General features: G+C 34.0%; 1 protein-coding gene across 6 annotated transcripts in view; it reads right to left on the bottom strand.

Moving 5' to 3' along the window:
- DGKB (diacylglycerol kinase beta) overlaps positions 1-17,256 on the bottom strand; it is a 703,373-nt gene that overhangs the window by 410,999 nt on the left and 275,118 nt on the right. For all 6 annotated transcript variants that reach the window (XM_029233668.1, XM_029233663.1, XM_029233664.1 and 3 more), the window contains 2 exons: positions 2,988-3,073; positions 1,219-1,308 (listed from right to left, as the gene is read on the bottom strand). In XM_029233668.1, coding sequence (XP_029089501.1) covers positions 1,219-1,308; positions 2,988-3,073 — 176 coding nt within the window. The remainder of the gene's footprint in view (positions 1-1,218; positions 1,309-2,987; positions 3,074-17,256) is intronic.

Genomic DNA, 17,256 nt, shown 5'->3' with positions numbered 1-17,256 from the left:
TAACTTGGTTTCAAATTCTGTCAAATACACAAATACATGTATATACATCTTAGAGTTCACAAGTTGCCCAGGTATTCATGGAACAATTCTTCTCAAATTTTGTTGTAAATCAGTTACTTAGGGAGTTTGCTTAAAAAAAAAAAATCGACTGCCCGGGTCCCATCTCTAGAGATTTCCATTTAGCATATTTGAAGTAAGGTCGGTCCGCTATATTTTTAACAAGCTTCCCAAGGGCTTCTGATTTACACTGTCTTACGAGACACTTTTCAAACTTCTCTGAGTCTAGATGCTAAAAATATTTAGGATTAGGTTCTTGTTTATTTAGCAAAATATGGTTTTCTTTTCTTTGATATCTTCTGGTCAGTTTAGCCTGTTAATGACACTTCAAATTATTTTAAGATCTCATCTTGAAATATTCTCCCCTTACTCACCTGTTCCATCTACACTATTCCATTTTCAGTCCCTTCAGTAATGTCAAGTGCCTTTGTATCTCTGGGCCCTTGGACTTGATGTTCCCTCTGCCTATAACGTCCACCCCCAGTTCTATATGGCTCCGTCATTATCCACCTATTAGGATTCTTCTTATGTCACCTCATCAATTCCTAGGTGAGGTCGTTCATTATGTCGATTATCGTCTTACTCGTCAGTAGGAAGTCTCACAATTTATACATGACTTCATGTTCCACTAGAATTTAAGGCTCTGTTGAAAGCAGATATTGTTTTCTTTCTATTCTTAACCCTGTACCCCAAGCGCAGAACACACCACCTGGTGCAAAGTGGGTCTCAGAAAATGTGTTACCTCTTGTACTTATTCCTGGACAAGTCATCTGTTAGCCTTTCAGTTTTTTTCCTTTGTTTGTGATTTTCTCACACACTCAGAGATTACCAATGTGAACATTATTTTTAGAGTTATCCCATGCTTATCTCATTTCTTAAATTGGAAACCCCAAAACCAAAAAGGGTTGGAAGCTTGCCTGCCCCATCAAGTATATAATTAGCACTCACAGTCTAACTCTTGGTCCACTATTTGTTTCTCTACCCTAGACGATTGTTCAAAATTATACTACATATCTGACAGCAATTAGGTTTGCTGAAATCACATGGCAGCTGTCATGCAATGAAGAAATGCTGGATTTAGTTTTGGGGGGAAGGGTGCTCTGTACCATATCTCTGTTTTTTAAGATTTTTTTTTTTTTTTTTTTTTTTTAGCTGTTTTACCTCCTCCCCATCGCAGGCATCTTGCTAGATCATTGCCGGTCCCGAGAGGCAGAATAGCCACTGGAGGATGCTTGACTACATTTGCCTTTTCTGTAGAATTGAAAAATTGAAATAAAATAAATTTTTGATCACAGACAGAACAACAATGAAATAAACACAGCTTGGCATGGAAGGCATTCCACCAAGTACTTATAAACATAAAACGTTCTATTTTATAGTTATATACAATTATAAATTGATTAATTTGTATGTATTTCTAGCAATTTATAAAACAAATAAATACCAAAATTCACAGAGTGACAGGAATTTTCAAGACTTATGCATGAGGAAAGCCTTTTAAATATGTTAATTCAGTTAAAAATTGTAGCGTGTTTGAATTAACTCCGTTCAAATTCTCAAGGATGCGGGTATATGCAACACAGGAATATTCATACAAGGACGTAAGCAGAGTGGAGAAGTAGCTTCCTGTAAAAAGTCCTTTGCAACATCAACTCGAGGTACACTTTAAGGAATAAAATATTTTGAAAGTAGTGGAATTCTAAACGTTAGTAAAACGCTAACAATGGTTTTGTGCTGCTCTGTGTCAGAGTCAACGACGTAAAAGATTACCAGGTTTTGTTTGAGGTTCAACATTATACAACATAGTGTTTGAGTCCAGTAAAGATATTTGCCACTGAAATTCCACATGCTTTTGTTTGAATCACTGAGCAAATCTCACAAACATATATTATTTTTCTTTATTTTTCTCTCTTCTCAGCCCTTCAAAGTAAGCGTATGTGGGTGTGTAGGAACGGGGAGGGAATAGATTATGTAGGGATGTGCCACAGTGTACTAGCCAAGGCTTAGATTTTGAGGGCTAATGCAAACCAACAATATCCTCCTGTTTTCACTAAAATTCTTACGAGTTCTCAGGTATTGTTCAAGCAACTCCTTAATTTTTGCAGTTCTTGAACTCTGGTTTTTCTCCTTAAATATATTAACACTACTGACATTGATTATTGGAAGACCAAAGAATACAATTTTACCTGTTTTAAAAATGTTAGTAGATTAAAGTCGTTAGATGCGTACCCAAAGTGTGCTGACAATATGTATTCATTTTTAATTTGAATATTTATTTTATTTTATTTTTTTTCCGGTACGCGGGCCTCTCACTGTTGTGGCCTCTCCCGTTGCGGAGCACAGGCTCCGGACGCGCAGGCTCAGCAGCCATGGCTCACGGGCCCAGCCGCTCCGTGGCATGTGGGATCTTCCCAGACTGGGGCATGAACCTGTGTCCCCTGCATCGGCAGACGGACTCTCAACCACTGTGCCACCAGGGAAGCCCTAATCTGAATATTTTTGAGAGTATGAAAAGGTAAAATATTCTCAACTGCCCTGACTAAATAAAAGTTTGCTTCAATATATATAGATAGTAAAACTTCTTTTGAATCAATCTTTCCTTTTTATGAAGAGGCCTATTTTTAAAAAGGATTGGTCAATGCAGATCCAGAAATATTTGAGAGCTTATTAAATTCCAAGAGAAATGAATGAGAAAAGAAGGATTTCTAGTTACTTGTAAATTATTTTGTCAGTTAAAAATTTGAAATATAGAAGAATAAATTAAGCCAGTAAACAGTGTGTAACATTCCAGATGTCTAAGTGTATCACTATGTGTTTTGTTTATTTAATGCATCCACATCCAAAGATATGGATGCACTAAATAAACAAAATACACAGAATTTAAGGTTACCACTCTCACCCCAGCTACGTTAAATGGGTGTCTTCATTACCTATGCAGTCCAAAATCCACCCCACAGTTCCATCTCCACCGCAGGCTAACACTCTGAAATCAGGAACATCACGGAAAAAGTTTAACCTGAAAAATAAGCATGTTATGGCACATGATTGATATTTCAAAATTAGGACATCTTTAGTTTTGTATATTTAGCATTTCATCTAACGAAAGATTTTGATTTTATTGAAAAACATTAAATTCTTATGTAGAATGAAATTCTAAAATAAAAGTATTAACATGTCCTAAGTTAAACATTGTCATTATATACTCTATATTCTATAATAAATATATTTTTTCTTTTATCAACTCTAAAGCTAAAAAAATAAAGTTAATAAATTATAATAATTTTCATTAAGATATACTCCCATATGCGGTATGCAGTTCACATAATGCAGAGTGACATATACAAAATTGTTTCATTTACTAATTTTTATTGATAAACAATTCTTTTGAATAATTATATAAATGTGACCAGTAGGTCAGTAAATGTGTCTTTGAGAGTTTTCTGCCTTCTCCATTACTGGGAGAAAATGATCAGGCTGCATATGAGGTTTTAGCCAACTGTATTCAGTGTTTCCTTCTGACTGAATCTGCAACTAGAAGCCAGGCTTCCCACTGTCTTTTGACCTGCCTGGCAGTGTTTGCCACCCAGGAATACTCAAGACTAATTGTGGGGTCAGCTGTGATGAATGTCCACTGCCTCTGCTGCTACTGCATGCAGTGTGCTTATTAATGCAACCTACCTTGGGGAAAATTACAAAGGCAGGTAGTGCATCCAGTTATACAATCATACATGCCTATTTTCTTGCAAAAAAAAAAAAAAAAAGAATTGAAATAGGACAGAATATTTAGAATGTGCCTCTTCACCTTTCTTGCCCCAATGTTAACAATATAATACAGTTGGCCCTCCATATCTACAAGTTCCACATATGCAGATTCAACCAACCAGGGATCACAAATCTTAAAAAAAAAATCCAGAAAGTTTCAAAAAGCAAAACTCGAATTTGGTGAGCCGAAACTATATATTTACAAAGCATTTATATTGTATTTACACCTATTTACATATCATTTACATTTTATTACGTACTGTAGTAACCTAAAGACGATTTAAAGTATGCGCAAACACTATGCCTTTTTATATAAGGGACTAAGAGCATCTGTGGATTTTGGTATCTGGAGAGTCCTGGAACCCATGCCCTGCGGATACCACAAGAACATTTTCTATAGGATTACATATATAAATGTACACATGTAAATTGTATCACACATATTTTTAACATAAATGGGATTATGCTATACATCCTTTTAATTTATCCGTGTGCATTTTTTGACTTAAAAACGTCAGAGATCTTTCTGTGTCAGTGTATATATAAAGATTTATTATAAGTGAATGTATTAAATAGGGTATATATTCTATGATTAAATAAGCCATTTCATGTACTTTTAAACTCTTTAGTGTTTCACTGTCACAAAAAACCAGGTATTGTAGTTAACATTATTTGAATACATTTATGTGAACAAGTGCATATGTTCTGAAAGCTAATCTTCTATAAGGGAAATACTCCACTACAACATTATGATACCCTCTGAATGGCGCCCACTGTAGAAAATGTAAGGGTCCACTTCCTTGAAACTCCAAAACACTACATATAAACAACTTTATGATGTTTCTTCAATAAGTGAAAAATACCATGGTGCTGTTATTGCATAATCACATGCCTGTTTACTAGTGGGTTGAACATATTTTTGTAGGTTTACAGATGTGTGACCTCCTTTGTGAACTGCATCTTTAAAGCCTTGTCCTTCTTTTCCATAAATTGCATTTTATTATCTTATAAACTCTACGTATTATGAGTGATATTTTAATTTAAATTAGCATCATTGGAAAAAAACATTTGGTTAATGTAATACAAACAGTGCGTAAACATAATAGAAATGTAAACAAATCAACTAAAACCCCATCCCCTGATACTAAGAGCCAGAAATATTTAGAACATGAAAATTTCCTGTATTTCCTCATGTATTGTATTGTGGGCATTTACCTTTCGTTAGACATATTGAAATATTTTCTTCCAGACTATCACTGGTTAGTTTGCTGTTATATAAGCAATATAATAAACACCTATATACCAGTTGCCCAACCCAGAGAGTAGAATATTCCTAATAACTTACATATACCTGCGTTCTTTCCCTATAGCACCCCCTTCCTCGTTAACAAAGGTGACCACTATCCTGAATTTCAGGTTAGCATGTGTATGCCATAAACAACACATTGTTTGTATGTTGCTTTTTCATCTCAGCATTGTTACTAACACTCCTCCATGTAGTAGCTGAATTTCCATCCACGTGTAGTTGAAGAGTTATTTTATTTCTACTGCTGTGTTTAATACCATTTATGTGGGTATGCTTTTTAAAATCCATACAATGGATATTTGGATTGATTAGCTTTATGTTCTCATAAAAAATGCATTTTGGACATATTTTCTGGTGCTCATGGACAGTGACCACTTTTGCAACTTTACAATATCATGCCAAACTGTTTCCTATAGAAGTTGTACCAATGTAGGTACGTAAAAGAAGGTGGAAAAAAACTGTGCCGAGCCCATCCTAACACTTGTAATGTCATACTTGGTAATTTTATGTGTTTCCTCGTTTGTGAAATGCCTTTTCATATCTTTTCTCTACTCCTTTTTTACTTGTTGATTTGTAAAAATTCTTTACTTCTTGATTTTAATCCTTTTGGGTTTTTTTCTCTTTTTTGGGGCAAATATTTCCTATAGGTTTAAAGTTTTTTACTTTCCTTAATGTCTATTTTAACAAGTATCATTTTAGTTTTAAGGTATTCAAGTTTATCAGTCTTTTGATAAATGGCTAGCACTTTGGCCTGCTTTGTGTAACAAACAATGTTTCCTCAGTGGACAGAAGAGAGTTCACATTTACTCTCCTAAAATTTCAGTTTTAATTTTTTAAAAAATTTATTTAATTTATTTTATTTTTGGTTGCGTTGGGTCTTCATTGTTGCACGTGGGCTTCTCTAGTTGTGGTGAGCAGGGGCTACTCTTCGTTGCGGTGCGTGGGCTTCTCATTGCGGCGGCTTCTCTTGTTGTGGAGCACGGGCTCTAGGCATGCAGACTTCAGTAGTTGTGGCACGTGGGCTGAGTAGTTGTGGCCCGCGGGTTCTAGAGCGCAGGCTCAGTAGTTGTGGCGCACGGACTTAGTTGCTCCGCGGCATGTGGGATCTTCCCACACGGCTTGAACCCGTGTCCCCTGTGCTGGCAGGCGGATTCTTAACCACTGAGTCACCAGGGAAGCCCCTTAGTTTTAATTTTGACATAGAAATTTTATGTGGTGATGTAAGATAGGATGGTGTGAGTTATTGGAATAGAATAGATAATATATATAAAATATACACAATACTCTAGAGTGGTTCTGTCTAGTAGTGATCCCTTTTTTCATTTCCCTTCTTCACTGCCTTCTTTCATCCCTCTGCACTCCCTTTCTCTTTCTCCGTTCCTCCCGTTCTTGCCTCCTTTCTTCTGTCCTTTTGGGTGTTGTGCAACTATTTTTCTATTCATTTTTAAATCCATCTTTTCATGTTTTGGATAATTCAGTTTTCTATCATGCAAATCCATCATAAATCAAATTTCCATATGTGGGTATTTTTCTTTTTAGAATCTGTTCTATTTTATTCATGAATTTGTCCATCTCTGAACCAGTACCACACTCTTACAACACTATAGCTTTATAGTTAATCTATGTCTCATTGAACATGAAATCTTAGCTATTATTTTTTTCTTTGCTTTACTGTACACATATTAAATTTAACTTGTCATATCCCATAAGGGTGAAAATAAAAACACACACACAAAAATCATAAATGTTTTAAAAAATTGCATTACATGAAGTCTATTGATCAGTTTTAGGAGAAATAACATCTATATGGTGTTAATTCCTCATCCATGAATATAGGATTTTTCAATCAACTTATTCTTTAATATCCTTAAATAAATTACATTTTTTTGCTTGCAGGTCATTGTTAGATTTATTCTTGATTGTCTTAAAGTTTATGTTGGTATCTTAAATTTTTAAATTGTTTATTAAAATTAATGTTTTTGTTGCTGGTATATATAAATATATTTGACTTTTATATATTGATCTCACAAACAGCCACATTACTCCTCTTTTCTATTGCCTATATTATGTTTGTAGATTCATTTGGATTTCTACGTAAACAACTGTATCATATGCTAATAACAATGGTACTATTACTGATCTTCAATCCTTATAATTGTTATTTCTCTCCCTGTCTTATTGTGCTGGCCAGAGCTTCAATACTTTATTGAATTAGAGTATTTATACAGAATATCCATATCTTGTCCCGGAATTTAAATGGAATACTTTCATAATTTCCCAACTTAGGATGATGTTTGTTGTACGGATTTTCTTTTCTTTTTCTTTTTTGAGCGACACCTTTCATGCAGGTAATAAAGTTTTCTTCTATTTCTGTTATATAGAATTTTTATTATGAATCAATGTTAATATTCTCTGCACCTTGTGAGATATTGAGATGATTTCATTTCATTGGTAATGTGGGCATATACACTTACATATTTCTGCATTATTAAAACATTCTTATAATACTTTCATATACCCAAATTGGACAGTTTATTAATATTGTTATAGAAAATTGGTTTTGCTTTGCTAACATTTTGTTCAGAAGTTTTTATCTACATTCATGAACACAACAGACTATTTTTCTTCTTCATACCCCCTGTCTAACTTTTTATCAAAATTTTTCTGTCTCATAAAATGAATTGTAGAATATGCCCTTATTTTCCATTTTTTGGAGGCATCTATATAATTTTGGAAGTTCCTTAAAACTGGTAGCACTTGCATATCAACTATCCAATTTCTAGTGAGTCTTTGATTTCTTTTTTTTAATTAAGAGGTATTAAATGTTTCAATTCATTTAATCATTACTGAAAAAGATCCTATTTTCTAATTCTTTCTAAATCAGTTTTTACCAATTACATTTTTGCTTGAATTTGTCTATGTCCTAAGTTTTCAAAGACCTTGTCACTGAAACCTACAAAAGCTTTACAAATTAAGCCAGTAGCTGAAAAGTTTATCATAGAGCTGGAAAGTTTACCACAGTTGTTTCTGGTGAAAGCCTAACCATCCACATGACTCACCATCGCTCTTCCATCCATGATGATGTTTCATCTGTTTTCTTTTAAAATTGTCATCTTTGGTTCTTCAGCAGCATCCTAACCCCAAACATAAACCCCATGTGACTGTCAGACCAGCTTACTCTCTGTAAGTTGATTGCTAAATGGGTTGAAAATGGACTTCTCTATCTTAACTTCTTAATCCACTTCATCCATGCAGTTTTCCCTGGAGAGTCACTCATTTCTTATTTCATTCATTCCTTGAATGGTAGCCTTGGATAATTATTTAATCATTCTGAGCTTCAGTTTTCTTATCTTTAAAATTAAATTAATACCACCTGCTCTGTTGGGCTGTTTTAAGGAATAAACAAAGTGTGTATGTAAATTACATTGTACTATCCAGAGGTTATTAATTTAATAATTTTATCTTTATTAAAAGGAGTAAACATATTTCATAGGTCAGATTGCCACTCCTCTATTTTACCACCTCTCCCACCCACAGCATTCTGGCAAAATAGTCAGCAAGAGAATTTTATAACAAGCGAAGCTGGATGGACATTGATGAGACTTCTCCTACCTCCAAGCTGATACTATTAGGAGACCTATTTATGGCACTGGGGACAGTAAGTTCAGATGATAACAGCTCTGACTGAGAACAAACAAATGCAAGAGACGTGGAAAGAGTCAAAATGCAGGGCTTTATGTGACCATTGACTCTTCATTCATTAAGCTGCAAAGACCAGCAGATGTGAGGCTCCCACTTCATAGGTAATCCTAACGATGGGGAAGGTGAAGCCATGTGGAGTGTCTGAAAAGACTCCCCTTTCCGGAAACTTTACTACCATATACTGTACGTTCCACCTATCAATTTCAACATTTCACTTGAAAAACTAGTAGGTATGAATATTTTGTAATGAAATAATCATTCATGGCTCCTGAATTTATTTTTGCCATTTTATGGAAATTTTAAAGAATTAAAACAATTTTTAAAGCAGATAATGATTCTTGAGTCTTCAGTGTTCGTAATTATAGCACTGGTTCTCCTAGAGAGTTTTTTAATTTATCCATGATAGCTAAATTTGAAAAAAGAACCTATGTTAATGTATGTTTAGTAGCTCTGTGTCCAATGCCTTCTTATCACATATGCTCAACAGGCACCACTACAGCACACCCTAAAAAAAAGTGGGTGGTAAGATTATAATGCTTAATACCACTAAAAGCAAGTCAAAATATTTCATCTAAGGTTCAGAAGTCTACTTTCCATTTTAAATAAGTTTTAGGATAAAACTGATATAGAAAAATTAGTGTCTGACAATAGTATCTAAAAAGCACACTACAACAACTCGTTAAGAAAGAAAAACTGCAGTACTGATTCCATTATCTTGGAACGTGTCTAATAATGAGATTTCTTAAATGACAATGTGTAGGAATTTCTTTTTATTCCAATAGCACATTTTGTTATTCAAGGAAAATAAGTGATACCTGCCATTTATATCTAATTTTGATATATCAGATTGAGCATATAAATATAATAAATGTATGGCTACTAAAGAGTGTACATATTGTACATTATATGTTATAAAGTTATATTCTTTAATACTTAAAGGAAACCAATGTGCGATTGATAAATACTGTTAGCATAATACTCCAGAGTGAATGCTCATTCAATTGTACATATTCATTCCTTTGTATTAAGAAACATAAGGCTGAAGGATCAAAAATGATTTTATCATATGTCATCAACTCTCTTCCTCTTCTTCCTCCTCTTTGTTTAGAAAAAAATAGTTTACTTAAAGAGCTTGCCTTAAGAAAGGTCTGCATTTTGATTTAAACATTTTGAGCCAGATACAGCATACTTATCTCTTATTATTCAGCTCAATTCATATTCATACCTGTATGTACACAGTTATATATTATTCTTACAGTTATAGGATTAGATGGCTTCACAACTGTCTCACTAAAATCAGGCAGAATTTTCTGGTCTGTGATGTTGCTATTGTTTATTAAACTTTTTTTTTTTTTGGTCTAGAAAACCAGTTCTTAATACCTTCCAACTCATTTTCTAATACCCAAACTGTATCTATACATACCTTGGTGTCACGGATATTATTACTGCTGCTGCAGCCACTCTGACAAAATCTATGCATGAAGCAATTATGTCCCTCAAAGTTTCTCTATGCTATATATTTAAAAAGGGATGGGGGATATGCCATCTTTTTCTGTGGATTTTGATAATGTCAGCTTCAAAGTGATGACTCATCAACTTTAATGTACCTTCCCCATCATTTCAGCTTAAAGTAAAACTAATTATAGCTATGTCTTCCCATCTTGAATCTATTTTACCAATAAATTACAAAGTTTAGGTAAATAAGGAAGTTCACCTGTTTCAACGAATTTGGCTAGTCTTTTGAGGATATTGTATGAAGATGAATTTATACTGTTTTGGGGGGGCATTTAATGTAAACAGTGGAATGGTTATAAACAAAATGTTATTTGGACTCATCATTATGAACCCAGTAAAATTTAACGCTGTTCTCATCATATTCAGAAAAACTTTCAGAGTATTTGAGAAAATACATATCCCAATGAGCCATTAATAATTGAAACATTAATTTCATTATCTCTGGAAATCTCAAAAACACCTCGTATGTGTATGTGTATTTTAGAAGAAAAAGGGAGAGAGGCAGAGAAAAATGACAAAAAGAGATAAGAGACAGAAAATGAATGAATATTTACTCTTGGGAAACCTATGATATTATGCCATTAAATAACTTCAGTATTCTCCCTAGTGTAATACAAAATAGAAAGAAGTCAATAAATAAGCTCTGTAAAGTAATCCAAATATTTGTTCCCTCTTTGAATGGTGCACATACTTTTTGGAAAATTAATGTGTTAAAATGAATATCAAATGCTTTCAAGTCATTTTTTTTTTTTTCTTTTTGCGGTACGCGGGTCTCTCACTGCTGTGGCCTCTCCCGTTGCGGAGCACAGGCTCCGGATGCGCAGGCTCAGCGGCCATGGCTCACCGACCTAGCTGCTCCGCGGCATGTGGGATCCTCCCGGACCGGGGCACAAACCCGTGTCCCCTGCATCGGCAGGCGGACTCTCAACCACTGTGCCACCAGGGAAGCCCTTTCAAGTCAGTTGTGAGTGAATAAAAACAAAGGAATACTTAGTGAGTTTTATTTTATATGCATCAGATCATTCCACCAAGTTAACTTTAGAATGTGAAGAAGTTATTTTGAATTAATAAATACATCTAGACATCTATTTTAGAAAATCAGTTTGACTAGAATCAAATACAAAAGAATAACTATGCCTAAGAAAGAGAGATACATTTCATGGAAAATCCATATACCCAGAAAAGTAATTTTATGAATGATATAGCACCTGCATCAATTGGCTTATTTAATATGCATTTATTAACTACAACTGTGTATCAGGAACTGGGTTAGAGTCCAGAGACTCAAAAGCAAGGTAAGAGTCCTTGCCATCAAGTATCTTAATTGAGAAGGCAGACAAGAAAACATCTGATTCACATTGCTATGGGATGTTTTGAAAACAGTTTATGCAGTTAATGCAGAATAACTAGAAGAGAATAAATGCATTGTCAGAGGGGATGGAAAAGTGAATGGTCTTTCCATGCATCAAGTTAGTGAATAAAGCTAGTGAACAGGTTTAGAAAAGGGTGAGAAAATGAGTTCAGTATTAGAATGTGAAATCTGAGATACCTATGGGACATTAACATGGAAATGTAGACTAAGTCAAATAAACCTACATGGACAGAGAAATCTGAGATGGAAGAAGATAGTCGGAAGCAATCCGTGTACACTTGATGATCAAAATCATGAAAAGAGAATAAGAAGAAGGAACATAGAGTTGTATTGCAGCAAAGGAAACCATAAGGTTCCTTAAACAACTGAAAATAGGGCTACTATATGACCCAGCAATCCCACACCTGGACATATATCCAGAGAAAACCATAATTTGGAAAGATACCTGCACCCCAATGTTCACTACAGCACTATTTACAATAGCCAAGACATGAAAGCAACCTAAATGTCCATTGACAGAGGAATAGATAAAGAAGATATGGTACATATATACAGTAGAATATTACTCAGCCATAAAAAAGAATGAAATAATGACATTTGCAACTACATGGATGGACCTAGAGATTATCATACTAAGTGAAGTAAGTCAGACAGAGACAGACAAATATCATATGGTATTACTTATATGCGGAATCTAAAATAAATGATTTGACTAAACTTATTTACAAAATAGAAACAGACTCACAGACTTAGAAAACAAACTTATGGTTACTAAAGGGGAAAGGTGTGGGGGGATGGATAAATTAGGAGGTTGAGATTAATATATACACACTACTATAAATAAAATGGATAATCAACAAGGACCTACTGTATATCACAGGGAACTCTACTCAATACTCTGTAATAACCTATATGGTAAACGAATCTGAAAAAGAATAGATATATGTATATGTATAACTGAAGCGCTTTGTTGTATATTTGAAAATATGTATAACTGAAGCACTTCATTGTACATTTGAAACTAACACAACATTGTAAAAAAACTACACTCCAATATATAAAAAAAAAATGCTGGAGAGAGAGTGGGGAAAATGGAACCCTCGCACACTGTTGGTGGGAATGTAAAGTGGTACAGCCACTGTGGAAAACAGTATGCAAGTACCTCAAAAAATTAAAAATAGAATTGCCATATTATCTAGCAATCCCACTCCTGGGCATATATCTGGACAAAACTATAATTTGAAAAGATACATGCACCCCTATGTTTATAGCAGCACTATTTACAATAGCCAAGACATGGAAACAACCTAAAGGTGCATCGATGGAGGAATGGATAAAGAAGATGTGGTACATATATACAATGGAATACTACTCCACCATAAAAAAGAATGAGATAATACAATTTGCAGCAACATGGATGCACCTACAGATTCTCATACTAAATGAGGTAAGTCAGAAAGAGAAAGATGAATACCATATGATATCACTTATACGTGGAATCTAAATTATAATGCAAATGAACTTACCTATGAAACAGAAACAGACTCACAGACATAGAGAACAGACTTGTGGTTGCCAAGGGGGAGGGAGAGGCATTGATTGGGAGTTTGGGATTAGCAAATGAAAACATATATATATATATATATATATATATACCTGAATCACTTTGCTGTATATCAGAAACCAACACAACATTGTAAATCAACTATTCTTCAATAACTTAAATTTAAAAAAATAAAAGATCATGTTGCAGTACAACAGACATGGATTTGCTCTTTTATGAGACTAAAACCTTGAGCAAACCTTAAGCTCCCTGATCATGAGTTTCCTTATTGGCAAAAGGAGAAAATGCTTAACTCTTAAAGTGATAGTATTTTGCATATTCCCTAGCATACAACCAACAAATCACTATTATTATTATAAAATTAAGAAAGCATATATACATGAAATGAACGAAGTTCTGAGTGTGAAATTCTAAGAAAAAATGATATTAAAAGAAGTGACTAAGGAGAATGTATCCAGATATATAATAAGCAGCACCTCAGAGATAGGAGACATTGATTTTCTAATATCCAAGGGAGATGAGACTTTGAAGATAGGTGAAAACAGCTAAAACTACGTGACTTAACACTTAGCAATTTATCAGTGACAATAGCAATGTCAGTGGAGAGTAAAGTCAAAACCCCAACTGCACTGAAGAGGTGATGGAAAAGTGAAAGAATAGCCCATTTTATTAAGAATGTAGTTGTGAAGAGACAAAAGAGTTGAGAAGGTAAGTAGCTATACATTTCCATAGAGATTTTTCAAATTAAAAATGAGAGTATCCTCAATTTCACATGTTGCTCACGTTTTTGCAACTCCACAATGACCTGGGAATTGTTTTTCTGTTTTCCTTTTGGTCTTGAACCTCTATCCTTTAACCATTCCTGTTGTAATTTGTGATTATTATAACACTTACATCATCGCACAGGTTTTCATAAACTAACCCAAGTCATTTTAATACAGAGTAGTCATAGGTTAAAAAGGGATTACGTAAATACTTGAGCTAAAAAGCCATTAGAATAGGAACAGCTCAAGATGTAATAATAAGAGGTTGGGAATAATAAATTAAGTATCAAAGAACCAAGAGGAACAGGGATCCAGAACAGAAGTTGAATGAACCTTATTTAGGAGGAGAGATGCCTCACCCAGTGAGAGGGAAGGAAGTCAGGATGGGTATGAATATCAATGTATTCATAAGGGTAGGAGTAAGGAAAATAAGTTAGAATAATTTACTTGCCATGGCCTCTGATTGATGAATTAGGATCAGGGATGAATACTGGTTGTGTGGAATGTGATGTTTAGAAAAATCTGAAACCCTCTTTAAGAAAAAATATGCAAAAAATGTATATAAATTTAGGTTTAGATAAATTATATATAAATATATAAATGTAATATATGAATATATACATAGTTATTTAAAATAAGAAATCACAACAAACTGAAAATTTAAGATAGCTCACAGATATGACATATGATCTAGAATAAAAACATAATAATTAATTAGCTTGATATACTTAAAAGTTTTCCATTTATTGGCTTTTCCTATGAACAATTTTGAATAACATATTTATGAAGAGATAAAAAGATGAGATCAAATTGTAGATTTCTATAAGCTGATTGCCTCTATATCAAATTGCCTTAAACTTTCATGCTTCTTGAGTTTTAGAGTTTTAAACGGAAGAGCAGGGTATAATTTGAAAAAGTCTAGTTGGTATAGTATTATCCATAGAAATGTTAAAGACTTCATTACTTCAGTGAACTAAGACTTGAGTCTTACTTTTTTTTCCCCCAAAGGTCCCTTAGCACCTGTAGGATCAATAAGAGAATGACTGAATAATTTGTGAATGTGTGTGTGTGCATGTGCACATGCATACAACTTGACAATCAAGGCCTTCATTGTAATTCACAGACTATTAAAGTGTCTTTGAAAGCAATTATGATTTATGTGCATACCAAAACCAATGCAAAGCATTTATTTTTATCTGTATGTTTCTTACATTAGTAAAACACATATTTTTGTCATGATGATGTGCTCCACCAAATTCTGTATTCCAATTATCACCATAGGAACAAATAATTGAATCTTAAGCGCTGAACTTTTTAACTGAGTCTGTGATAACATGATCAGTAATGTCCAATGTTTTACCATCATCCAAATGAACTTCCAAAAACTTGACTGGGGGTCCACAAGTTGCATGCACTCAAATCATAATTGCAATAAATGAATTTTCTATTTAAAACATCTGATCACTCTAATGTAAAAATGGCATTACTTGATCTTTTTAAAGTTCTTCTTTTGCTAGTCGACCAAATTCTTAACAGCTATTACTTCACTTACAACACACATAAGAAAACTTGAAATTGAAAATGCACATTAATTTAAAAGTCACATTTGATCTAAATGAAAAATCATGCTTAAAAGAGTGTTATACAAAGGGATTTTCTACAGTTTAAATGACTGCCTTCAAGCAGAGAATTCGCTATTAATTTGAGGCAGATACTGATGCTTCTTTAGCATTTTTGTGTTTATGGTTTCCACATGGTCAGTGTTATCACTAGAGTTCCCATCGCTGATAGTAAAGATTGATAAATATTTCATAGAAGTTATGTATTCATCATCAACACTTTTTAAAACAAAAATTCATAGAAATGCAGAACTTAATTTTTCATTTAATATGCATTTTCATTTTTGAGATATATTTGCTGAAAAGTTTTATTGCAAAATAAAAATGCATAATATAACACAATATTTATAAACTACATGTTTAATTTGTGAGACACCAAGGAAGAGTATTCAAACTTCATTAAACGTTCTTGGCACGACTGCTCATCTTCTCTTCCTCACATATATTTCATGTACATCTAACCTGTGATTTCCTATATCTCCACTGACAATGCTGATTGCTATATTTGTTCCCATTTGCATCTCACAAGGAGAGGAGAGGCACAGGCCACAGCATAATGGACTGGCATAACAAGTATACCAGTTGGCCAACAAGGGCTTTCAGTGAACATTTATTTTTGTCTTTGAATACTCTGTACACTGTATTTCAGAAGAAGTTGTTGCTTGTATGCGGGAAGGATTGGGAAGAGAAAGTTTTTTTGCTTTTTTAGATGAAATGATTATAGGTTAAAGTGAGAACTGTGTTCACTGGACATGCATGTGTCTTACATCTGACTAGAGGATAACAGCAGAAGCAGGAGTGTGCAAATTAGCTCTCAAACCCCTCAAGTTTATTATAATGTATCCATTAATAATAATACTTAAACTAAAAATACAAAATTCTTATGCTAATACTAAATTGAGTTGGATGCTGGGACACCAGGAATAAACCAGAAGAGTCCTGGGTAAACTTAATTATTATGGTCACAGTAGTTGTAAGACCCTATGTGATTTGGCCCGTCAGTGCTATTCTAATATGCTATCTCTATCCATTCCGCTCCAGCCATGCTGGCCTTCCTGCTAATGTTCCCCAATCGTGTCAAATATTCTCCCATCCTGGTGCTTTTCGTCTTGCTCCTCCCTCTGCTTTAAATGTGATTCTATGTGATGACCAAATGGCTTGCTTCCTCATCTCCTTCATGTCTCTATACTCAGTGAGTCTTTCTCTGCTCAGCCTATTTAAAATAACCATCACAGAACACTCACTACCAATGTACACTCTGTTTACCTTCCCTGCTGACATGTGTATATTTTATTAGTTTAATGTGTGCCTTCCTCCACTAAGACCATGAGGGCAGGAAGTGATGTTTCTTTTGTTCATAGTGAATTGGCAGTGCTAAGACTTTTTCCTGACACCTGGTAGCCATTGAATTAATACATGCTGAATCAATTTATATTACTAATAATATTATATATATAGATAGATAGATAGATAGATAGCTGTTGTTATTGTTAAACTACCATTTTACTTAGTTGTTGAATCATTATTCTGTTTGAGCATGGACTACATTCAATAGTCCACTGTTATTATTTCTAATTAAATTACAGGAGTACGTT

The sequence above is a fragment of the Monodon monoceros genome, unplaced genomic scaffold, assembly GCF_005190385.1.
Source record: "Monodon monoceros isolate NGI ecotype Baffin Bay Population unplaced genomic scaffold, NGI_Narwhal_1 Super_Scaffold_2, whole genome shotgun sequence".
Lineage (NCBI taxonomy): Eukaryota > Metazoa > Chordata > Mammalia > Artiodactyla > Monodontidae > Monodon > Monodon monoceros.
This window is presented reverse-complemented; position numbering and strand designations above follow the sequence as displayed.